Below are 25,483 nucleotides of genomic sequence, written 5' to 3'. Positions count from 1 at the left end.
CCTGAAGAAAGACTTAATGTTTTCACATGTTTAATTGCTCAGTGGCCGTGAGCTGGAATTGGAGGATCAGAAGAGCAGACTGGAACAGGAACTAAGGAGGTACATGGAGATGGATGGTAAGTGACATTCCTGTGCACATCTCCCTACTGTGCTCCTTCTCCTTTCATCTCGCCATCCTTTCCTGCTTTGCCCTGGTGTGTGCTCCCTTTTCTGGTTTGCCTGTGGAGCGATAACACAGAACATGTCGACAATTTCCATTGAGTACTGGTACCACCAGATGGTGCTGTTGAGGGACATTGTTAAAAACAACAAAGTGACTCCTGAAAATGCATCCGGCACGCCGACGTCATCAGAGCATTCCCAGCTGCGCACATGTGCAGAACGGTCTTGCTGTCAGTAAGGTGCTGCGCATGCGCAGCCTACGTGTTCTTGTCAGGACTAATTCGTGCATGTATGCAAAAATGTTCATCAGCCGTACTAGAACATCATCCAGTCCCACTGCCTGGCAGGAACCCAACTTCCCCCCCCCACCCCACCCCCAGTCTCTCGCTCGCAATCGCCCTCCCCTCCCCTGCCTATCCCTATCTTGCCACTTTCTCTCTCTCTCTCCTCCGCTTCCCCCCGTGGGGAGTGGCGGGGTGGAGAAGTGGAAGGGAGCTGGTGGGGGCTGAGAAGCTGGAGGGGGCAGAGGCGGGAGCGAGCGGGGGTGGGGGTAAGAGACGGGAGTGAATGGCTGATCAGGATGAAGTGGCGAAGGGGAGGGAGTGGCCGACAGGCTGGAGGGGGGGGTTGAAGTGGGGCGCGAGTGACTGAGGGAAGGCAGCAGCGAGGTCAGGAGTGAGCAGCATGCAGACGGGTGCAGGAGGTAGCACCAGGGAAGAGGAGCGGGACATTGCTTGGGTTGGGATCGCACTGATTGAATTTAATTAGTTTTTTGTGGTAAATTGAGCAGCACCATCTTTAATCCTGGCAGCTGCCTAAAACGTCGCAGACAGTGACGTTTCAGTGCATGAGCCTGCATTTGCGCATGTGCAAGTACTGCGCCACCTAGTGGTTGTGTTGTCAGCAAACGCAGCCTTAAAACAATCCCCAATTTCCTGTCCTCTCCTCAAGATGTTGATCCACTTGCTGAACTGCACTTCTGTAGCTCATGGATGTTCTTAGTAAGTGAACTTGGATCCTGAGAGCTCGATCCTGTCCTCACTCAACACTCATGCACTACACTTATAGCAGGGATGACTGCATAATATGGGGGCTAATGATTACATAGAATTTACAGCACAGAAAGGCCTTTCAGCCCAACTGCTCTGTGCTAGCGAAGATGATCCATGCGAGCCTCTTCACACCTTACTTCATCTCCCCCCATCAACATCAGGATCTGTTCAAGGATTGCAGCAGTAACACCTCGTGGTCTGTCTAGATTGCTCGCAACACACCATCCTCTATCTGAGGGTATGGGTCACCCTGTTCATAGGCCAATGACATGATCATGCCACCAGCTCAGAATACGAGAGCAGGATGGCGTGACTGACGTTACCGTGTCATTTCTGTCCACTGGACAGGCACTTTGCCTCACCTTCTTCCTCCACCTCCCCAGTAACAGCGCAGTGATGATTCAGTAACCTGCTGTGTGGGGGATTGAAAATGACAAACCCACGTCCTACCACTTTGACACAAAGTATGACACCGCCCTCAGCTCGTTTTGTTTGCTTGCAAATGCTTGGTGCATTAATGCTGAAACAAGAGAATGCTATTTGAAGTATTTCCCGGGAATCCATGGTGAGAAGAGGCTGGAGACAGTTCTAGAATTACAGCCCACATTTGAATACTTTGTTCACGCAATCCCTCACTGGTGATTCATCTTTACTTGGTTTCTTTCACATGGCAGTCCAGAGGAAGATGGACCTGTCAAATAAAACATTATTATTAAAGAAATACAGCCTGCTGAACTTCTGTGAATGATCAGATGTGGGTACACACCTATTATCTTTCATTGAATGAGTTCCCTAGCTCAGTTTTACCATGATAAGGAATTGATGAACAAAGGCTGGCTGGTTCTCTATGACCTAGGGAGGGAAACCCAGTCATCCCGGATTAGGAAGTGGAATGAGAAGAGCCCTTGAATTGGGCATCTTCCCACTGTCCTCCAGGGATGCTACTTGGCAAGGGTAACTTACACTCAAGCAATGTTGACAGCAGATGGAGACTGGCAACTAATGACAGTGCTGCACATTAGGAAAGGAATGGCTGGCCTACAAACAGCTATGTGGGCAGCTGCAGTGTGAGGGGGTGATGGGGGTGCTGGGGGCAATGGAAATGAACATCTCTATAAATAAATATTTTCCTAAAGAAATCTCGCTCCCATGTTGACTGTTGCCTCTAAATCTTACAGTGTCAATGAAGACAGAGAAGGACCGTCTTGCGGAGGAGAGGATTTACAAGGAGATGATAGAGGTGGTGAAGATGAGGGACAAACTGGTCACATTCCTGGAGCAGCAGCGACTTCAGGAGCAAGAACAATGTGCAGTTGTAGTGCCTGGGGCTGCAGCCAGAGACCTTGCCTCGGCTGCCTCCATCACCTGGGTATGAAGATAGCACATTAACAGGGTCCTAGATTAATCAGAGAGGAGGTGTGCTCCAGCATAAAGACTTACAACAGCTTTATCTTAATATTCATGGAAGAACGCCTCCACTTCCATATTTATTAAAGAAAATTATGCAATATTTCTGAGAATTTCATTTTTGTAATTTGCTGTTTAGTAACCTGGCCTTTTGATTAAGGTCACTATCATCTTCCTCGTGGAATATTGAGCAACTGAGGACTTTTTGGGATTCAGCCTTGGCTCCTAGACACCTCTCTCCATTGCCCACACTGTTCATTGTTTCCAGTGCAATGGAAGGTCATCAGAACTCAGGCCTAAGAAGATAGAACCTGACCTGTAAATGTACCTGAAACATTTTTTTGTTTTAAATAAATTACAAGTTGATTTTGTTTTTCACCATAAATTCCATTCAGGCTTTTCTCCACACATTTGAAATGCCCTGCTTTATCTGAATGGGATCAATTTGTTGATATGAAAGGGAGGTACATTCTATGCTACATCACAGCTGGCACTAGCACGTGGGCACTGTACCCACTTAAATGCTGATACAAACACGTACCGAGGCCCTCGTCACCAGCACAGCTCAGGCTGCACTCGGTATCAACTTACCTTGATACAAACTGGAGTTCGACCCCAGAAATACACTCCCACAAACAAACCAGCTGTCAGCTTATGCTCATGATGTACATTCCATGTTATCAACTGCTATTGTAAAGAAGATGTTATAGGTTGGATTCTGAATCAATCATGCATTAATAATATATATTTTGATAATTTCGGGAAAGCTGTGCATTACAATTGCTGAATAAAAAGGAACTTTCTAGTCACTGGTCTGAAAAATATTTTAAGATGAAGCTAGGGAATCTAACCTGTTATGTAATCTTCAATCGGATTCAGCAGTATAACTGAGGTACTGCCACTTTATTCACTGTTCTGTATCCCCATGAAGATGCTGATTGCCATTGGCACAACTGTTCACTCAGTGGGAGTGCACAGCGGGAAATCAATCTTCTTCAATGAATGCCGCGCCCAGTGGGCTCTCAGTGATCTCCCACTAATCCGGTAGCAGCACAAACTCATAATCTCCACGCTATGGTTCCATTGCAAATGGAACCCATCCGAGACCTCCCCCACCACATCCACAAGCAGGCATTCTTTGTCTAAGACCCTAGATTGTAAATATCCACAGGATGTTTGACCATGGAGGGCATCACCATCAAGCCCAATCCTGTTCTTAACAATTTTCAGAGACTTGACCATAAAATCTAGGCTATACTCCAGTGCCATACTGAGCAAGAGATATACTGTCCAAGGCGGATCAGTCTGCTTTCTCAGGTGGACATAAAAGATCCCATGGCACAATTGTAAGAGCAGAGAGTTCTCCCCAGTGTCCTGGTCAATATTTATCCCTCAATCAACATCACAAAAACAGATTATCTGATCATTATCACATTGCTGTTTGTAGGACTTTGCTGTGCACACATTAGCTGTGGCATTTCCTACCTTACAACAATGAGTACACCTGAAAAGTACTTCACTGACTGTGACGTTCCTTGGGATGTCCTGAGGTCATAAAAGCTGCTAAAAAATGAATCTCTTACCAATTGAACCAAGCTGACACTCATCACCTGTTCTCCGAATACACACGTGTATACATAGATAAAAATACACATGTATACATTTAGCTTTATCAATATACATATATATATGTAAAGATTTACAAATACACGAAACATATAGATATATACACACATTTTCTAGATTGTTAAGTGAAGTATCTCCTGATAACTTCCATAAAGGTTGCTGAGCCCTCACCCTAACCCAAGTGAAGGGGGAAACAAATGCAACCCATAATCCATTGCAAATTCCAAACAGTAATCCCAGCCATCCTGCACAAAGCTGTCGCTTACACCCTCCTCACCCAGATGGCTGATGGATCTGCCAAGTGTATCTCAACAAACAAAAACATGTTTGGAATCAGAACTGATTCAGTTCAGGGTTTCTCCCAAGTTCACAGAAATAGATTTAAAATAATCCATGTCATTTGCTTCTGCGACTGAATTTTTAAAACACTATTGCCACCATAGATAGAAATGGCACTAGTGCTGTGAAGGAACTTCTGGCCAAAAGGTCACACTTCCTCCATTTGCTCCAGTATAATCGGTTCTTTTGGGCCTCCTTATCTCGAGAGACAATGGATACGCGCCTGGAGGTGGTCAGTGGTTTGTGAAGCAGCGCCTGGAGTGGCTATAAAGGCCAATTCTGGAGTGACAGGCTCTTCCACAGGTGCTGCAGAGAAATTTGTTTGTTGGGGCTGTTGCACAGTTGGCTCTCCCCTTGCGCCTCTGTCTTTTTTCCTGCCAACTACTAAGTCTCTTCGACTCGCCACAATTTAGCCCTGTCTTTATGGCTGCCCGCCAGCTCTGAGTGCAGTCACTAGTTGCTGCTATAATGATGCTGTGACTAGATATGGAGAAGCTAGAGCAGGGACAGTCACTACCACTTACAACGGACAAAGTGATAACCATCATTCATTTGCTCATCAATTTCAAAGTTGCCTGATCTGGCGTCTGAAGCATTCTGTTTATTTTGGGCAGAACTAGCTGTGTTCACTCACGAGTTCGCATCTTCTTCAGGTTGACTGAACGCCCCATGTTGTAACAGCAGTAAATAATGAGCAAAAATTCTTTCACCAATTAATTGTTGAAAGCGTTCCAGGAATAGCAGAGGAAATTAAACTTGGTCTTAGTAATGCAACGTCAGTCAGCCTTTACAGAGGTCTTTGCTGGGAATGGAAGAGCTGGGTGAAATCTGAGTGTTCAGTAAAAATATTTCCGATATATTAAGTGTGAGCAGTATAGCTTGTGTTTTTGAGACAGTCCCTGATTTGGGGCTGGGGTTTTTGAGGTGGGAAGTCAAATGCAGGTTAGACAAACAGTCCTGTGACTGAAAACAAACAACTTAGTTTTTTAAACCAAGGACATGTGACTGAAAGTTTTCAGTTTCACTTTGTCAAGTAAACTCTAAAGAGTGTTAGGCAAGCAAAAAGAGCTGGGTGTGTTTTTAAAAGAAGGCTTTCAGAGTTGTGATGTTTTTGCCTGGAGCTGAAGCAGGTGACAAGGCAACTGTTTGGCTGCAGGTAAAGAAGCCTGGACTGAGGGCTGACCATTGGTTAGCTGGCGTACAATGCCATCAGGATGGTAGTGTGAAGGCCAAGGTTGTTCAAGAGGTGACAAAACCCATTAAAGGGAAGATTGCATCACTCACTAGTGACTGGACCTCATCACTTCCATATCTGCATTCTTGAAGACAAACTTGAAAAAACTACCTGAGGAAGATCCTGATTTTGTTGTACTGTGAGACTGTGCAATGCCATCTTGCTGCTAAGCATGTTCAGAGGATTAGTAAGGACTACCTTTGTTGCATCCGATTGTTAACGTGTAACCTATAAGATATATATCGACTGTGATTTAACCATTAGTTCATGTTTAATTTATGTTGGTTTTAGTTTGAGCGTCAAAGTAAAATTTATAAAAGTGAAATCTTGTCCATTTGGTTTTTGGTTTCCCAAGTTGGAGTCAGTCGGTGGATTCGATTCTTTTTGTTTGTTGGTGGTCTCCACGGGGATCATAAATCACTGTGTAGACCAGGCTGCTGATAAGTAACGTGTTGACTTTTTTAAAAAAATTAGCTTGTTGGCTGTAATGTCAGAGGTTATTTGCATCAATAGCTCAGAACCTAAATGACAAACCTCATGATAGAAATACACAGCAGATTAAGTAGCACCTGAAACAGAAACATTTTAGGTGGGGCACTCTCTCTCATTGTATCAGATGCTGAGTATTTCCTGCATCTTGTGTTTTTCTCAGATTTTCAGCAACATTTCTCATCACCGAGGCTCATCAGTTTGTTTGAAGGCAAATTTGACGGCAGGAAATTCCCATTGTAGCCACGATTCCGTGATCGTTACATCTGTAATAAGTTTCTTGTAGGTTGACTGGACCCACTTTATGTAATGAGTGTTACAGCAGCAGGCTTTAAGGCAAATAACTCAAATGAGGAAAACTGCTGGATGTGTTGTGTGTGTTTGGTGGGGGGGGGGGGGGGGGGGTGGTGGCACGGGTGGTCGGGATTGGTGGTGGTGGTGGAGGTTGTGCAATGGTGGGGGAGTTTCCATGAACTGAAAGCAAAATAATTCCCTTGTGTGATTTGTGAGTTGAGGTAGTTGTTCTTAGCTGAGGCAGCAATAAGACTACAATTGGCCTCAGCACACTGGATTGGAGAGGAGAGAAGCAACCAGGATTATCCCTCCTGCTTACGGTCCACTGACACTTGCTGGAAGTGCATGCGTGGATGGAGAGTGGAATTGAATGATGATGTCCAGTAAAGGAACGGCGATATAGTTCCAGGTCAGGATGGTGTGTGTCTCGGAGGGGAACTTGCAGGTGGTGGTGTTCCCATGCATTTGCTGCCCTTGTCCTTCTAATTGGCAGAGGTCACGGGTTTGGAAGGTGCTGTCTAAGGAGCTTTGGTGCGTTGATGCATTGCATCTAGTAGATGTGGTACACACTGCTGCCACTGTACGTCGGTGGTGGAGGGAGTGAATGATCGTAGATGGGGTGCCAATCAAGCGGGCTGCTTTGACCTGGATGGTGTCGAGCTTCTTGAGTGTTGTTGGAGCTGCACCCATCCAGGCAAGTGGAGAGTATTCCATTACACTCCTGACTTGTGCCTTGTAGATGGTGGACAGGCTTTGGGGAGTCAGGAGGTGAGTTACTCGCCGCAGGATTCCTAGCCTCTGACCTGCTGTTGTAGCCATGGTATTTATATGGCTACTCCAGTTCAGTTTCTGGTCAATGATAGCCCCTAGGATGTTGATAGTGGGGGATTCAGCGATCGTAATGCCATTGAGTGTCAAGGAGAGATGGTTAGATTCAGTCTTGTTGGAGATTGTCATTGCCTAGCACTTGGGTGGCACGAATGTTACTTGCCACTTATCAGTCCAAGCTTGGATATTGTCCAGGTCTTGCTGCATTTCTACACGGACTGCTTCAGTATCTGAGGAGTCACGAATGGTGCTGAACATTGTACAATCATCAGCGAACATCCCCACTTCTGACCTTATGATTGAAAGAAGGTCATTGATGAAGCAGCTGAAGATGGTTGGGCCCAGGACACTACCCTGACGAACTCCTGCAGTGATGTCCTGGAGCTCAGATGATTGACCTCCAACAACCACAACCATCTTCCTTTGCACTAGGTATGACTCCAGCCAGCAGAGGGTTTTCCCCGATTCCCATTGACCTCAGTTTTGCTAATTTCAGTATTGTAAAATCACTGACTTGCTGTGATGCAGACTACGCAGGTATTGTGTTAACAAATCAGATAACTCTACTGACAACCTTTGGTTCCAAGCATCCACAGTTGAGTTTAACCACAGAATCCAAACCCAAATTTTCCATAGTTTGGCCTAAACAAGCTTATTTCAGTGTATTTAAAAAGAGAAAACAAGGTTGAATTTTCAAATTTTATCATGTTCTTGCAAGCTGCACAATTTATTACAGCAAATAAAATCAAAGTAAAATACAGCTATAACAAATGGATCAGAAAGAGCTGAAGGAATGTTTTTTTTTAAAACAATGGTCTTCCTGAGATTAACAAACATCTAACAACTAGGCTCACACATAATGCAAGTGTAATGGGTTGCTGTACAGCACACAGGAACTTCTGAAGTTCCTGCTAAATTTAAAAAAAGTGTTGCTGCACAAACTAGGTTTTCTTGTCAGTTCTGTGACACTGTACACCTAGTATAACTAATTATAGAGTTGGGGGTGCTCTTTTAGGAGAGCACTGTTTTTTGTTAAGTCACAGAGAGGGATAACCAATCCAACACCATAGTTATCAGCCAACTCTTCAGTTTAAACCAAAGACTTGTTTTGTTTTTCCCCTTGAGTACTGTCTGGCAGACAGTGTGGAAGAGTAGATTAGATGTCAGGCTGGTCAAAGCTAGCCCAGCCTGATGGAATGAAGGTCTCCTCTGTTGGCTGCAAGAGTCCTACATGATATTGGTTTGGGCAGTATCATCCAGTTCCTAATGGGCATGAGACCTCTATTCAAAACTGTACCCAATTTGCCAAGAAACTGGCAATCTCAGATTGCCAGTGTGGGGAATGGAAATGTCTTACTGCTGCAGCAGGGAATGTTCTTGGAAGATTGAGGCACATCATTGGAACAGGGTAGGGAGAACTTTACATCAATTGGCCTAATGCCTGACATGGGTCTGCTTGTACAGACACCAAATATCCAAAATGGCAAGTGCTCCATTCCCCAGCACCACCGTTCACCTTTATCAGTACAGAAACCCACCCCAAAAGAAACACTGATGGAGCGTTAAAGCATACTCTTGTGCCGTCACCACATAAGAACTCTTGGGAGCCAAGGCTCATATGTGGCTGTGTAGGAGTGCCTGATGAATAAGGGCCATGCCAGTCTCCTATGTGATTGGTTGGGGCTGAGAGGGGAAGCAGTCGTCAGTAGTTAAGGAATATCTGCAGAACCACAGCTATTTTGATACCCTATGCTGTAGTTGTGGTTGTTTATGGCCAAGACCAATGGGGAAACAGCAACATATTAAAGGAGCTATGTATTGGACTGGACTGTTATATACCATGAGTCCACATGCTAAATATAGGTCAGCAGCTTAGGACTGTGCACACAGCTCTGCAATACGATAACCACCCACTATTCAACAAGGATTGCTTCCCAGGGGCTGGGTCTAAGCATGTTCGCCCATAACCACATGGTTCCACTACATTCTGGTTCTTGGTTGTTTCCCTAAAGCCTTCTTGAGATTACAATGCTGCAGCAGTTTCTATCCCAAGAGGTCATGTGGCAGAAACTATTCACTTGCAGCAGTTCAATTTACTGCTCAGCTTATCGTTATTGAACATAATTTCTCCAGGTCCTAATTTGAGGGGAACAGGATCTAGCCAAAAGACTTAACATTTTCAATAACTGCTTCTTCAACCATCCATTATTTTATACATTGAATAAAAAAAAATACACAGAGAGGAAATATTTCTTCAAAGCACTGTTTGAAGCAACCCAACAGTGCAGACGTGGTCACATGATCCAATATAAAGTCCGTCATCTTCAACAGCAGCCGAATACTCTCCTACCCACCATATGGGCCCACAGTCTTAACAATATATAATTCACTATAAGTTCATAGATGTTTTATGCATCATGTTTCAAGCAACTCAATTCAAATTAATTCCCATTTGTTGATTGATTCAACAGGCATTCTGCATCTCAATACGGTTTGTCTGCACCATTGTGTGAGAGAAGATGGATCTAAAATTTTTATTATAACTAACAGGGCTGGGTAGTGCATTAGTTTGCCAACCCACCAGGATTATCCCGGAATCTTCAGGAATTAAAGATTAATCTCCTGGGCTCTACTGCAGGAAACCCAGCAACAAAACTATAGGAGCATTGTATTTATTTTCATAAAAAAAAAAATCATTATCATTGATTACTTATAAAAATATATTGGAGATGGAGGAAAAAGTGCTGTTCATAACTGACAGTCAACAATGCTGCAGTGACGTACTGAAGAGTCTGTTTCCTTTCTATCGGCTGTGGGGAGCGGGTGCACAGTGAGGATGAGCATATCAGGTAACCAAGGGTTGGAGTGTGGGGGAGGGCAGCTAGAAGCAGGAGGTCACGCGAAGAATACATCCAACCAAAGCTGGCAACCCTAGTAGTGCAATGCATCCATTAGATCATCTAAAGGACTGTGAATGGCAGAGTGTGTTGGGCATTGCCCATTGATCTTTGAGGCTTGGTTGTAAGTCCTATCCAAAATAAAGGTATGAAAATCTCACGTCTTTCATTGCTATTGATCATGTGTGAAATTAGTGATGGAAACATACAGTAGACTACCAGTGGTCTGAGAAACTGCAGATTTTCTCAACCCTGTTAATGCACTGCAATGATTCAGTGACAGCTGTATCTTGATGATACTTCTTCCCCTTCCCACATTGATATCGGTTAAAACTAAACCAGTCCAAAATTTGGTCTAGAATGACTGTCCCACCCAATCACAATCAGGGGCAAACACTGGCTCTTAGGAGCAACTTTGGGTTGCAAGTCAAATGGAATCATCCAGTTCGACAATGACTGATTATATCCTTACTGGAGTCACAAGATGCTCATTTTCAAAAAAGAGGACAAGAACCTAGCCTGTCTCAGCACAGCCCCACGTTACAGCATTTAAAAAGCACTTCACTGCCTGTAAAGCACCTTGGGATGTCTGAGGTTGTGAAAGGCGCTATAGAAATGCAAGTCTTTCTTCTTCTCCCCCTCCACCCCCCCAAAGCTTCAGCCCACTAAAAAGCCAATCTGAACAGTTTTTCTTTTTACAGACTGTTGTTACAGTGTCTAGCAGCAGCCCTGTTTTAAAAGCTGAACACTTTTCGCAGTTGAATTGAAAATGGAAACGAAGGCTGGACTGAGAGTTCACAATACATGCTGGCATAGGTTCATTCCCTCAATATCTTGCCTAATAATGCAGCAACATGGGGAAAATGAGAGGTCATCAACCAGCTAACTCTGCAATATTACTTTAAAACTATCAGATTGGAAAATTCAACAGCAGATTACCCCAAGGAATAGGCCCAAAATACAAAACGTGAAGGTTAAAAAAATGGTTCTAAGTAAAGCAGAGCACCCATTCAATAGTACTAACAACTTAAATAGGAATACTCTAGGTGGAGTTGGTTGTACAATGGCCTATGCATTGACTTGTTGAATTAGAGTGTTGTCTTGGTACAGTTCGCAGTAAATAATGATTGATGTCAAAACCATTCAAATTTTAACCAGACCCATAATTCTTACCACTCAAGTTACCAATGAGTTTTTAGGCCAAACAATCTTGTTATAAGAGAGAACACAGAAGCAGGATGAGGTCATTCAGCTACAAGAACTCATTTAATTAGAACATGGCTGATCAGTATCTTAGCTCCACCTACTCCGTTTAGTTTATATGTCCCTCAATACTCTCACTTAACAAAAATCTATCAACCTCAGATTGAAATTTTCACTTGACCCTGATTAACAGCTTGTTGGGGGAAGAGAGTTCCTGATTTAAACTACTTTTTTGTATTCTTTCATGGGATGTGGGCGTCACTGGCAAGGACAACATTTGGTGCCCCATCCCTAATTGCCCTTGAACTGAGTGCCTTGCTAGGCCATTTCAGAGGACAGATAAGAGTCAACCACATTGCTGTGGTTCTGGAGTCACATGTAGGCTAGACCAGGTAAGGATGGCAGATCTCCTTCCCTAAAGGGCATTAATGAACCACATGGGTTTTCACAACAATCGATGATAGTTTCATGGCACCATTACTGAGACTAGCTTTCAATTCCAGATGTTTATTAATTAATCCCACAGCTGCCATGGTGGGACTTAAACCCCGTGTCCCCATGGCATTAGCTTGGGCATCTGCATTACTAGCCCAGGGACATTACCACTATGCCACTGTCTGCCCCTTTTGTGATAAGTGCTTTTTGACATCACCCCAAATAGCCTAGCTCTAATTTTAGATTATGCTCCTTGTTCCCGAGGAAATAGTTTCTATCCTATCAAATCTGTTAATAAGCACCTCAATTAGATCACTCCTTAGTTATTCAGTCCATGGTGCTTCCACTGACTTTGAACAAGCTAGCTGGTTAGTCCTGTTTAGCCCTGCCCAGATAACCTACGATCAGAACCGTTTGCTCTGGTACTGGGTCAAATGGCCTGTTTCCATGATGTAACTTCTATAAATTTCTATGTGCGAAGCCACATTTGGCATATCGTATGTAGTTCTGGTCATCCCATTTTTATAAGGATAAATTGACTATCATTGAAGAGAATTCACAAAACAGGATTAATTTAGGACCAGAAGTTACCAGAAGTGACACGATTGAAAAAAAAAAACACAAAAGTGGACATGATTTAGGTCTTTAAAATCCTGGATGTTGTGAATTATGTGAAATGTAAACAACTTGTTTAATCCAAAGATGAGGGTGCAGGATCAGATAACACAAATGCAAAACTGGAAAGGCTCAAGCAAGAGTTGGGACAAGAAGTATATTTCCTTCCATCCCAAAATAGACGACACGTGGAATCGGCTCCAAAGAAAACCAGTTATTTCCACCACAGTTAATGCATTTATAAATGATGTATAAAGCCCTGTTTAAGAATGGAACTGAAGGTTATTAGGGCAAGAAAAGGCCTCAACTAACCCTCAAATGAACACAACAGTCCCAGTTCTGGTGAGACCATATTTTGTGAGATGTAATGGTTAGAGTAATCGAAGTGTGATGTCCTGTCAATTTCCATCAACTACCTTTTGAGTCAGCTGTTTCAAGTTTAGTCTCTTTGAATATTTATTTGGAGCTGTTCACTGACCTCTGCAGACAAATACAGTGGGGAGGGTCTAAAATAGTGAAATTATACATGGCCCATTGGAGGAAGCAGGATCAACAACCTTCATTGTGTCCTTAAAAGTGCTCAACACCATTTCCAAAAAGGAGTTAAACTCTGGACCCTTGGTGAGTAAATGTAGTGGGTGGGGAGCCAGAATATCATCCAGATGGAACACTGCCAGCTAAAACCCCTTGCATTGCAAGAAAATAAACTCTTGTGAATAAAAGTATGTTCACCTGTTATTCCCAGCTCTGGTGTGACCCAAGCCTCATTACAATTAGTAAGTTAAGTTTTGCCTGAAGGCTTCACTGAGCCAGCATTGTTTTGGTTGAAAAGGGCCAATAATTTAACTTTTAAAATCTAGCCATGCACGAGTTGGGCAAATCACCTTTTCTTTCCCAATTATTCTCAGGATGTGGGCATTGCTGGCAAGGTCAATGTCTATTGCCCGTCCCTGGTTGCCCTTCCTGTTGAACTGCTGCGGGTTGACACAACGGAGTGGTTTACTAGCCATTTTAAGGGAACTTAAGGAGTCAACCACATTGCTATGTGACTGGAGTCTCATTTAAGCCAGACCGGCTAAGGACGGCAGATTCCCTTCCCTAAAGGACATTAGTGAACCAGTTGAGTTTGAGACAATCCAACAACTTCATGGTAAATTTTACTGATCTTTTAAAATATAAACTGAACTCAAATTCTCAAACTGCCGTCATGGGACTGGAACTCATGTTCTCCAGATTACGAGTCCAGCAATATAACCATTACGCTCCTTCTCCCAGAAACTTCCTCAGTTCCTGATTCCGGTGCATTTCAGGAAGAAATGGGCTGGTTGGGGTGGGGGGGGAGGGGTAGATTTCCAGCACAGCCACAGACCTTCCTGCTACAGACTGCGTCTAGTCACAAACCACAGCCCAAGCACAGCTGAAATCTGCAGCATCCATTGTCTTCACACTCCTGAAGAAAGGTTAGCCAGATAATGTGGAGTAAAATTGGGGGAAGGTGCAGGGAAAGCATGTGATGGTGAGAGTAAGACAGAAGGAAATGTGAACTGTAAACACATCTCATCATGCTTCCACACTGTGAAACAATACGTTTCCCCAAATCCTAGCTTCTGATTCCCTATGGAACTGTATAGCCATATGGAGTGTATTCAACAATATGAAGTCTCATGGTTAACATGCAGGATTGAGATCACATAATATCATTCAGGACTGCATTCGCTATAGCTTGTGCATCGGAGGTCTGATTACCACCTCCAGCTCCAATTCAATCTGGTCTAAACATGCCCTTTGACTGCCGTCAGCGGCTGAGTCGCTCCTGTAAAGCCTGAATGGCGTTCCTCATCTGGTCCTCCGTCCCTTGCAACATTTTCACCTCAATGGTATGGAATACGTACAGGATGCCAGCCAGCAGTGCTACGGCAAAGGCTACCATCCCCAGAATATAGAAGGACACCTTGGGGAACGAATTCTCTGCTGTGGTAGTGACGAGTGGTATGATTGCTATGATAACCTCGAGAAGCAGCAGGATGAACCCCAGGATCGCCATCCTGCCGGAGGAGTAGCGTACCTTCTCCGCCCCGTGAATGCCAACTTTCACCTCTGCCCGAGCCTCGTTCAGAATGTCCACAAGTTGCGGGTCAGTCTCTGGAACAAAATGCGACGATTAGCACAGCGTCAATGTGGTTACTGAGGTTCGTTCACACAAAACCAAGGGGCATTAACTACAAATGAAATGGCTGGTGACATGTAGAGGATGATAACTGCAACTTGCATTTATAAAGCACATTTACTACAGAAGAACAGTTAAAATAGGGAGGTGCTTACAAAGAAATACACTACCCAAATTACACACATGGGTTGGTAAAAGAACTTTCAATACATAACTCACTGTGAAATTGGTTTATTCAAATTTAGAGAAATTTCTAATGACCATGAATCCAAGGAAATATGAATTTATTTATTCGTCTGTGGGATCTGAGCATCACTGGCAAGGTCAGCATTTGTTGCCCATTCCTAATTGTCTTTGAGAAGGTGGCAGTGAGCCACATTCTTGAACTGCTACAATCCGTGTGGTGTAGGTACACCCACAGTGCTGTAGGGAGTGAGTTCCAGGGCTTTGACCCAGTGACAATGAAGGAACGGCGATATAGTTCCAAGTCAGGATGGTGTGTGACGTGGAGGGGAACTTGCAGATGGTGGTGTTCCCATGCATCTGCTGCCCTTGTCCTTTCAGGTGCTAGAGGTCGCAAGTTTCGAAGGTGCTGTCAAAGGAGCCTTGGCAAGTTGCTGCAGTGCATCTCTTATAGATAGTACACACTGCTGCCAGTGTGCGCCAATAGTGGAGGGAGTGGAGATGGGAACCTGAGAGGGAGCTCTAATCGGAGGGAAGCAAAACTGGCATCTTGTCAGATGTGGGAACCAGGAGCAAGTATCAAAGAGGAATACCAAGGTGCATGGAATACTGGGGGAGATGGATAGCACTAGAGTAGGAAATAGTAAGTTATTAGGTGGGGTCAGAGTAAAGGAGAAAGTAATAAAGTCAAAATCAGGGTTAATGTGCATGTTTGTGAATGCATGGGGTGTGGTTAATAAGACTGGTGAGGTACAGGTGCAGATTGCCATGATGTTGTGGCTATAACAGAGACCTGGCTCAAAGAAGGGCAGGACTGGGTGTTAAATATTCCTGGATACAAGGGGTTCTGGAAAGACAGGAAAGGGAAAAAAGGGGGAGGGGTGGCAGTATTGATTAAGGAGCGCATTGCAGTGCTGGAGAAAAAGGATGTCCCAGAGGGGTCGAGGACAGAATCAATTTGGCTAGAGCTAAGGAAGAAAAAAGGTGCAGTTACATTTCTCGGTGTTGTCTATAGGCCATCAACAAGTGGTAAGGACGTGGAGGAACAAATTTGCAGGGAAATTACAGAGAGGTGCAAAAATTATAAGGTAGTTATAATGGGCGACTTTAATTATCCAAACATAGACTGAGATAATAGTAGTGTAAAGGGCAGTGAGGGGCAAGAGTTCCTAGAGTGTGTTCAGGAAAATTTTCTACAACAATATGTTTCTAGTCCAACGAAAAAGCAGGCACTGCTAGACCTGGTTCTTGGAAATGAGGTGGGCCAAGTGGATCAAGTATCAGTAGGAGATCATTTAGGGGATAGTGATTATTGTATCATAAGGCTGACTATGGAAAAGGACAAAGAACAATCCAGAGTAAGAACAATTAACTGGGGGAAGGCCAACTTCAATGGGGTAAGAATGGAGCTGGGCGAATAAATTGGAGCCAAAGGCTGGCAGGAAAACCAGTAGCTGAACAATGGGCTACCTTCAAAGGGGAGAGAGGTCGAGCAGCGTCAAGGTATGTTCCCTCAAAGGGGAAAGGTAGGGCAAACAAATTCAGAGCTCCCTGGATGACAAAAGAGGTAGAGATTAAGATAAAGAAGAAAAAGTGTGCTTATGACAGATGCCAGGTAGAAAATACTATTGAGAACCAGGCTGAATATAGAAGGTCCAGAGGGGAACTGAAAAAGCAAATAAGAGAAGCAAAGAGACAGCATGAAAAGAGTCTGGCTGCTAGCATTAAAGGAAATCCCAAAGATTTCTATAGACAAATAAATAATAAAAGGGTGGTAAAAGGAGGAGTGGGGCCAATTAGGGACCATAAAGGGGATTTACACATGGAGGCAAAGGGCATAGCTGAAGTATTAAATGAATACTTTGCATCTATCTTTACCAAGGAAGAAGATACAACCCAGGGAATGGTGAAACAGGAGGTAATTCAGATACCAGAAGAGTTTAAAATTGATGAAGAGGATGTATTAGATAGGCTGTACATAAAGTGGATAAAGCACCAGGACCTGATGAGATGCATCCAAGGATACTGAGGGAAGTGAGGGTAGAAATCGCAGAGGCACTGGGGTGATGCCAGAGGACTGGAGAATTGCAAATGTTAAACTCTTGTTCAAAAAAGGGTGTAAAGATAAGCCCGGCAACTACAGGCCAATCAGTTTAACTTCAGCGGTGAGGAAAGTTCTAGAAAAAATCGGGACAAAATGAATAGTCCCATGGACAAATGCAGCTTAATTAAGGAAAACCAGCATGGATTTCTTAAGGCAAATCCATGTTAACTGACATGCTGGAGTTTTTTGTGGAGGTATCCCAGAGGGTTGATGAGGGCAATGCTGTTGATGTGGTGTACATGGACTTTCAAAAGGCGTTTGATACAGTGCCACACAGCAGACTTGTGAGCAAATGTATAGCTCTTGGAATAAAAGGGACGGTGGCAACATGGATATGGAATTGGCTGAGTGACAGGAAACAAAGAGTAGTGGTTAATGGATATTTTTTGGATTGGAGGATGGTTTGTAGTGGAGTTCCCCAGGGATCAGTGTTGGGACTCTTGCGTTTCCTGATATATATTAATGACCTAAACCTTGGTGTACAGGGCACAATTTCAAAGTTTGCAGATGATATGAAACTTAGAAGCATTGTGAACTTTGAGGAGGATAATGTAGAACTCCAAAAGGACATAGACAAGTTGGGCAGACAGGTGGCAGATAAAAGTTCAATGCAGAGAAATGTGAAGTGATTAATTTTGGTAGGAAGAACATGGAGAGACAATATAGAATAAAGGGTACAATTCTAAAGGGGGTGCAGAAGCAGAGGGACCCAGGTGTATATGTGCATAAGTCATTGAAGGTGGCAGGACAGGTTGAGAGAGCGGTTTGCAAAGCATACAGTGTCATGGGCTGTATTAATAGAGGTATAGAGTACAAGAGCAAGCAAGTTTGTTGAACTTGTACAAGACACTAGTTCGGCCTCAGCTGGAGTATTGCATCCAGTTCTGGGTGCCACACTTTAGGAATGACGTGAGGGTACTGGAGAGAATACAGAAAATGAAGCACCTCATCCCTGAAACCAGTTATGAAGATAGATTGGAGAAGTTAGGACTGTTTTCCTTGGAGAAGAGAAGGCTGTGATTTGATAGAGGTATTCAAAATCATGAGGGGTCTGGCCAGAGTAGATAGAGAGAAATTGTTCCCACTCGTGAAAGGATCGAGAACGAGAGGGCACAGATTTAAAGTATTTGGTAAGAGAAGCAAAAGTGACATGAGGAAAAACAATTTCATGCAGTGAGTGGTTAAGGTCTGGAATGCACTGCCAGAGAATGTGGTGGAGGCAGGTTGAATTGAAGCATTCAAAAGGAAATTAGACAGTTATTTGAAAAGGAAGAATGTGCAGGGTTACGGGGAGAAGGCGAGAGAATGGAACTGAGTGAATTGCTCTTTCGGAGAGCCGATGCGGACACGATGGGCTGAATGGCCTCCTTCTGCACTGTAACAATTCTGTGAATGCTGTGATTCTGAATGTTTGGTCCCTCCCTCAGGCTGAATTAATCACCATTTTGAGTTTCCGCGAATTGTGCTCCTTTATAGGCCTTCAAGGAGATTCCAAAAATTAACTTGGTTCTTTTGGGCACAAGGACCCTGATAGGCATGTTTTATAAGCATTAGAAGGTAATGTTTTTAATTTTCTAAGAAACTGACTTCTGTACCCCAATAAAACTAGGAAATGGTTCTATATATTAAGTGATTTTCAGAAATTTAGAATTGGGTTACTCACCTGTGGTAGATTGACACTGTGATTAAAAATACTTCCATTTTGCAATAAAGCCATTTTTAGCTTATATTAACCAACTGCACAAGTGACTACAAATCTATCAAGGAATATTTTTAAAGCAGTTCTTAAAAAAATTATGTTTGAAAACACTGCTTGATGGCAGATTCGTGTTCAATGATATGCAAGTGAGTGAGTGGAAACCCGAGGGAAAAAAACCTTCCCACAATGAACACAATTTTCCTCAAAAGGGGAAACTCTACTCCACTGCAATGTGCTAAACATAAATCTCAACCAACTTTCAGTAAATCTGTAGACGTTGCTCCATGTGGTGCCCTGGAATATGTCATTAATTGGAATGGGATTGAGAGGTGCCTTGGTAGCAGCAAAATTTGAACCTGCTCAGGAATCAAGCTTGATACTTTCCTAGTCTCTGTGATTTAGTGTTCCACCAAGCAGTGAATTTTCCCATGGAACTACTGGGGCAGTTTGTTAACTTTACTTCCCTTCTTACACCTCTCAAGTTTCTTCTAATGGTGCTTCTGTCCCTTCCTTTCTTCCACAAAATGTTCTCCCCATCTCTCCTGAGCATACTGACTCATGTTCAGGTGTGATTATACAGCTCTTGGTACCATTTTTAGGCAGGGATCATCAGCAGTCTATTCAACTTTGAGGCCATTACAACAGAGGCTGATTCTGCCTTTGTACACAGGTTCAGGAAAGGGCAATTTTCCCCTCCTTGTCCCAAGGTCACCGAGGCCAACTTCAGTGCTCAGCCTGTGCCTAGCTATGGCTCAGCACAGGCTGGATATTGAAGCCGGGACCTTCCAGGGTCTGCTGACTCAGTAATTCAGTGCACTGAACAGTGGAGCTGCTTTAAGTCACTACAACACCAGCTGACAAACAAGCAGACCAAAGATAGTCACTTAGTAGTACAGAACTTGGAAAAAAAAAAGACATGCTATTGAAGCTTTTCATCTTGCACTCATCAGGACCGACGCAAGAATGCCAAATTTTGAAGGGAGCAACAATTTATACTGCACTCCATGTGGTAGCAAGTTCCACGTTTTAACCATTCTCTGGGTAACAAAGTTTCTTTGAATTCCTTATTGAATTTATTAGTGACTATTTTATATTTATGACCCCTAGTTTTCGACACCCCCACAATTGGGAACATCTCTATGCCCACACGATCGAACCTCTACTCCCTGACCTCCATCAGGTCACCCCTTAGTCTTCTCTTTTCTAGAGAAAAAAGCCCCAGTCAGTTCAGTTTCAACACAATCCCACTAAAGTGCAATGACATGGGCATTGGGCCCACATGAAACAGCAATGTGACTTACCTTCACCATGTCTCATCCCGCTGATAGCAGTCTCGTCTTTCTGGACACTCAATGTGGCGCACACAGCTTCGTGGTCCGAATATGGAATGCTTTTCCCAGGCGCTGTACCACTTGTAGTTGTCAGGTGCTCACACTTCACAGGGAATCCCCTTGATCCCTAGGATTTCCCAAACACACATCACTGAAATCATTCCCACATCTCCCATTTCCAAACTCATTCCCCTGCCTTTAAATCCACCCAATTTGTTTTCGTGAAGTGTGGTTGGATCCAGTCCCTTACCTTATAGAGAACGTAGTCAATACGAATTCCTGCGGGGAATGATTGCGAGTCACTGACTGAGGCAAAGCAATTCTGAGAGAGCAAAGTGTACCCATCTTCACAGCCCTGCAGGAAACATAAAAGTGTTAGAGTAGAAAATCCTTAATGGAACCTCTAGCGTGCTGAGTAAAACCCTTCCTTCAACCATGTTGCTCCCAGTTTGGCTTGATGTCATCAGTAACACTTTAAAAATAGTTCAGGGAACTGTATTTCAACAGCAAACCTTTGAGAGCAAAGGGACTGCTAGTGGCCTCAGGAACTCTTGGCTGAGAGAAGGAAACAAACAACGGCACAGTGGCGCAGTGGTTAGCACCGCAGCCTCACAGCTCCAGCGACCCGGGTTCAATTCTGGGTACTGCCTGTGTGGAGTTTGCAAGTTCTCCCTGTGTCTGCGTGGGTTTTCTCCGGGTGCTCCGGTTTCCTCCCACAAGCCAAAAGACTTGCAGGTTGGTAGGTAAATTGGCCATTATAAATTGCCCCTAGTATAGGTAGGTGGTAGGGAAATAATAGGGACAGATGGGGATGTGGTAGGAATATGGGATTAGTGTAGGATTAGTATAAATGGGTGGTTGATGGTCGGCACAGACTCGGTTGGCCGAAGGGCCTGTTTTAGTGCTGTATCTCTAAACTAAACTAAACCCAGAGTTCCTGTGCTCAATCACTCGCTAGCAACCCCTGCTGGAAGGGCCAGTGTCTACATCGAATAAAGGAATAACATGAAGATTGGTTGTGATGCATACTGTGGTTGAATAGATGGCTGACATACACACTTGATGCTCAAAAGTTAGATAACTGCTGGAAAGCACCCCATGCACACAGGACCTTCAGGAGAGGAGAGAGGAAAAGGGAAAGATCAGGGACGAATGTCAGTTATATGGTTCTAAGTAAACTGGCTTGTAGAAGTTATTGAACCTGACAGCAAGGAAGAGGTTGCTACCATCAGCAGAGATACACAGTCATTAACTTGGAAGCATTTAAACTGTGTGTGCTGGTTTCGCTTCTCCAGACTGCTCATGCTCAGTAACTCACTCAAGCCAGGACCCAGCAGTAATCTCATCACCAGTTACTACTTTAAAGAGAAACATTGGAAAAGAGGAGGAGAAAACAATGCAACGGTAAATCGGCATTCAGTTATTTTAAAATGGTGCCTCAGTGGCTTAGGAACCAGTAGAATGAGGCATCCCTTTAACTGCGTGTTCCCTTCATCAAGATCTCCATTGGCTCACAGTTACTGCAATATCAGGGAATCCTGATCCACTCAGCAAGTCAGGCAGCATCTGTGAGTAGAACATTGAAACAGAAAATAGTAGGCCATTTGGCCCTGCTCCGCCATTCAATACAATCATGGCTGATCATCCAATTCAATGCCTTTTCCCCCACATTATTGTGCCAAACAAGTGCCAGGCAATGACCATCTCCAACAAGAGAAAATATAACCATCAATGGCACTAAGACTGCTGAATCCCCAACTATTAACATTCTGGGGGTCACCATTGACCAGAAACTGAACTGGACCAGCCATATAAATACCGTGGCTACAAGAACAGGTCAGAGGCTAGGAATCCTGTGGCAAGTAACTCACCTCCCAACTCCCCAAAGCCTGTCCACCATCTACAAGGCACAAGTCAGGGGTGTGATGGAATACTCTTCACTTGCCTGGATGGGTGCAGCTCCAACAACACACAAGAAACTCACCACCATCCAGGACAAAGCAGCTCACTTGATTGGCACCCCCTCCACAAACATTCACTCCCACCATCACTGATGCACAGTGGCAGCAGTGTGTACCATCTACAAGATGCACTGCAGCAATGCACCAAAGCTCCTTAGACAGCACCTTCTAAACCCGTGACCTCTACCACCCCGAAGGACAAGGGCAGCAGAGGCATGGGAACACCACCATCTGCAAGTTCCCCTCCAAGTCACACACCATCCTGACTTGGAACTATATCGCTGTTCCTTCACTGTCGCTGGGTCAAAATCCTGGAACTCCCTTCCTAACAGCACTGTGGGTGTACCTACACCATATGGACTGCAGCAGTTCAAGAAGGCAGCTCACCACCACCTTCTCAAGGGCAATTAGGGATGGGCAATAAATGCTGGCCTGGCCAGTGACGCCCACATCCCATGAATGAATAACAAAGAAAGAATTCATAGTCGATTCTACTTTTCTTTATCCGTTTCTTGGTCCTCCTTTGCTGTATTCTAAAATCCTCAGGTTTACTATTATTTCTGGCAACTTGATAGGCTTTTAATCTTATCCAATCCTTAACTTCCTTTTGTTAGCCATGGTTGACTGCCTTTTCTTTTTGGGTTTTTGTGCCTTGAAGGAATGTATAGTTGCTGTAAACTATGTAATATTTCTTTAAAGACTATCCATTGCCATACCTTTTAATGTATTTTCCCAATCCAGCTCAGCCAATTTGCCCCTCAGACCTTCATAATTTCCTTTATTCACATTTAACACCCTGGCTTCAGATTGAACTATCTCACTTTCAAACATAATGAGGCCTGTGATACTGCAGTGCAGTTGGCAATGAATGAACGGAATTTTCATTAACAAAACATTAATCCCCATTAACTAGTATCAATATTTTACATAAACATCATGATGGGTGGCTGCCAGTCAGTTGCTGGCAGTGATTCAATTTTGGGCTTCATTTGAAGAATCTGCTCTTGTAGATCAGGTCATCTTTGAAATTTGATTCATGTACTGCTACATAATGGGTGGGCCTTCATCCACATATTCAAATTCACAGCAAGTTCGGCCCAACTAAACAGCGGCTGTTTCAGAGCGGTATTGACCCTAGGACATCTATAGAGTAGCAGATGAAACACTCCACGATCTGCTCAACAGGACAAGGGCGTGTTAGCAACCCTCAGCTACAAACTACCTGAACAGCTCAGAGGCTCCAGTCTTGTTCTCCCCACTCATTCTTCACCTTTTCTTTTGTTCCGATCGTGGGGGAGTTATTGTTTAGGCTGGTTGTGGGCTGCTGTAACATCACCCAACTTCACCCTGCCTCAGCTCATCCTGCACTGAAACTCTCATTCATTCCTTTGTTGCCTATTCCAAAGCACTCCTGGCTGGTCTCCCACACTCTACCCTCCGTAAACTTGAGGTCATCCAAAACTCTGCTGCCTGTGTCTTAACTCACAGCAAGTCCCATTCACCTATCACCCCTATGCTCACTGAACTACATTGGCTCCCGGGCAAGCAATGCCTCGATTTTAAAATGCGCATCCATGTTTTCAAATCCCCCCATGGCCTCGACCCTCCCTATCTTCTAATCTCAACCAGCCCCACAACCTTCAGATATCTGCGCTTCTCCGATTCCAGCCTATTGAGCATCCCTGATTGGAATTGCTCCATCATTGACAGGCGTGCCTTCAGCTGCTAAGGCCCTAAGCTCTGTAATTCCCTCCATAAACCCCTCTATTTCACATTATTCCTTTAAGATACTCCTTAAAACCTACATCTTTGACCAAGCTTTTGGTCATCTACCCTAATATCTCTTTATGTGGCTCGGTGTCATATTTTGCTTTGTGATGCTGCTCTGCAGTGCTTTGGGATGTTTTATTCTGCTAAAGGCGCTATATAAATATAAGTAGTTGCTGCTGGCTTCCGGAGAGGGTAACAGGTGTGCAAATGAAATGCAAGAGGCTTGACTGTTGAGGCTGCTGCTGGGGAGGCGAGGCCCACCTCCCCCATGCTTAGCTTATTATGCAAGAGCTGCCTGCTCCAATGGCAGGCTCGTAGGCCCAGATTTTCACCAGCCTACAACACTGTCATTTTCTGGCCTGCAGAAGTGTGACTGCTGTCAGCTGACTTCTCCAACATAAAAAATGTCTTGCAATTTACTACTAGGAGACTGAAGCCCATTCCCACCCTGATTTATATTATATGTCTGGGGAATGAACGACCACCTCACAAGATGTAGGGTCAATCCCCTGTCTCCAGAGGCAAAGTCCCACCAATGGCATAGATGAATCAAGAAAATGTGAAGTTCCATCTATATAGCACTTTTCAAGACCTTGGAATGTCCCAAAGAGAAACACAGCAGCCAATTTGCACATTACAAAGTTCCACAACAGCAACATTGCAGTGATCTTGATCATTGATAAATATTGTCCAGGAAACTGGGGAAAAACATCCTGCTTTTCATCAAAGTGAGCAGATGGAGCCTCGGTTTAATATCTCATCCAAAAGTCAGCGCCTTTAACATTGCAGCACTCCCTCAGCACTGTACTGATGTGTCAGATGGGATTATGCACTTCGGAACATAGGAAATAGGAGCAGGATTAGGCCATTTGGCCCCTTGAGCCTGCTCTGCCATATAACTAGATCATGGCTGATCTTTTACCTCACCATCATTTTCCTGCACTATCCTCATATCCCTTGATATCTTTAATACCTAGAAATCGATCGATCTCGGTCTTGAACATACTTAATTACTGAGTCTCCACAGCCCTCTGCGGTAGAGAGCTCCACAGATTTCCACCCTCTGAGTGAAAGAATTCAGTCCTAAATTGCCTAGCTCTTATTCTGAGACTGTATTCCCTGGTTCTAGACCCCCCAGCCAGGGGAAACATCCTTCCTGCATCTACCCTGTTGGGCCCCGTAAGAATTTTGTATACTTCGAGAAGATCACCTCTCATTCTTCTAAACTCTAGAGAATACAGGCCCAGTCTCCTCAATCTCTCCTCATAGGACAATCTTACCATCCCAGGAATCAGTCTGGTGAGCCTTCGTTACACTCCCTCTATGACAAGTATATCCTTCCTTAGGTATAGAGACCCAAATTATACACAATGCTCCAGGTGCGGTCTCACCAAAGCTCTATACAACCGCAGCAAGACATCTTTACTCCTGTACTCAAATTCTCTTGCATTAAAGGCCAACATACCATTTGCCTTCCTGTTGCATCTGCACGTTAGCTTTCAGTGACTTATGAGCAAGGACACCCAGGTCCCTTTAGACATCAACACTTCCCAATCTCTCACCGTTTAAGAAATACTCTGCATTTCTGTTTTTCTACCAAAGTGGATAACTTCACATTTTTACACATTATATTCCATCTTCCATGTTCTTGTCCACTCACTTACCCTGTCTAAAACCCCCTGAAGCC

The 25,483-nt window shown here is 44.0% G+C and overlaps 3 protein-coding genes across 8 annotated transcripts in view; 1 reads left to right on the top strand and 2 right to left on the bottom strand.

Annotated features, from left to right (window-relative positions):
- The window catches only part of LOC137383800 (F-actin-monooxygenase mical1-like), a 146,531-nt gene extending 143,109 nt beyond the window's left edge, over nucleotides 1-3,422 (top strand). For all 4 annotated transcript variants that reach the window (XM_068057019.1, XM_068057020.1, XM_068057017.1 and 1 more), the window contains 2 exons: nucleotides 43-116; nucleotides 2,393-3,422. In XM_068057019.1, coding sequence (XP_067913120.1) covers nucleotides 43-116; nucleotides 2,393-2,589 — 271 coding nt within the window. In that variant the 3' untranslated portion in view covers nucleotides 2,590-3,422. The remainder of the gene's footprint in view (nucleotides 1-42; nucleotides 117-2,392) is intronic.
- The window catches only part of rpl10a (ribosomal protein L10a), a 401,386-nt gene that overhangs the window by 220,705 nt on the left and 155,198 nt on the right, over nucleotides 1-25,483 (bottom strand). The gene's annotated exons all lie outside the window — the stretch shown is intronic.
- The window catches only part of LOC137383799 (sphingomyelin phosphodiesterase 2-like), a 59,852-nt gene continuing 42,485 nt past the window's right edge, over nucleotides 8,117-25,483 (bottom strand). For all 3 annotated transcript variants that reach the window (XM_068057015.1, XM_068057016.1, XM_068057014.1), the window contains exons 9-11: nucleotides 20,316-20,420; nucleotides 20,036-20,192; nucleotides 8,117-14,723 (exon numbers count right to left, since the gene is read on the bottom strand). In XM_068057015.1, the coding sequence (XP_067913116.1) occupies nucleotides 14,377-14,723; nucleotides 20,036-20,192; nucleotides 20,316-20,420 (609 nt within the window). In that variant the 3' untranslated portion in view covers nucleotides 8,117-14,376. The remainder of the gene's footprint in view (nucleotides 14,724-20,035; nucleotides 20,193-20,315; nucleotides 20,421-25,483) is intronic.

This window comes from Heterodontus francisci, chromosome 25 (genome assembly GCF_036365525.1).
Source record: "Heterodontus francisci isolate sHetFra1 chromosome 25, sHetFra1.hap1, whole genome shotgun sequence".
Classification (NCBI taxonomy): Eukaryota; Metazoa; Chordata; class Chondrichthyes; order Heterodontiformes; family Heterodontidae; genus Heterodontus; species Heterodontus francisci.
This window is presented reverse-complemented; position numbering and strand designations above follow the sequence as displayed.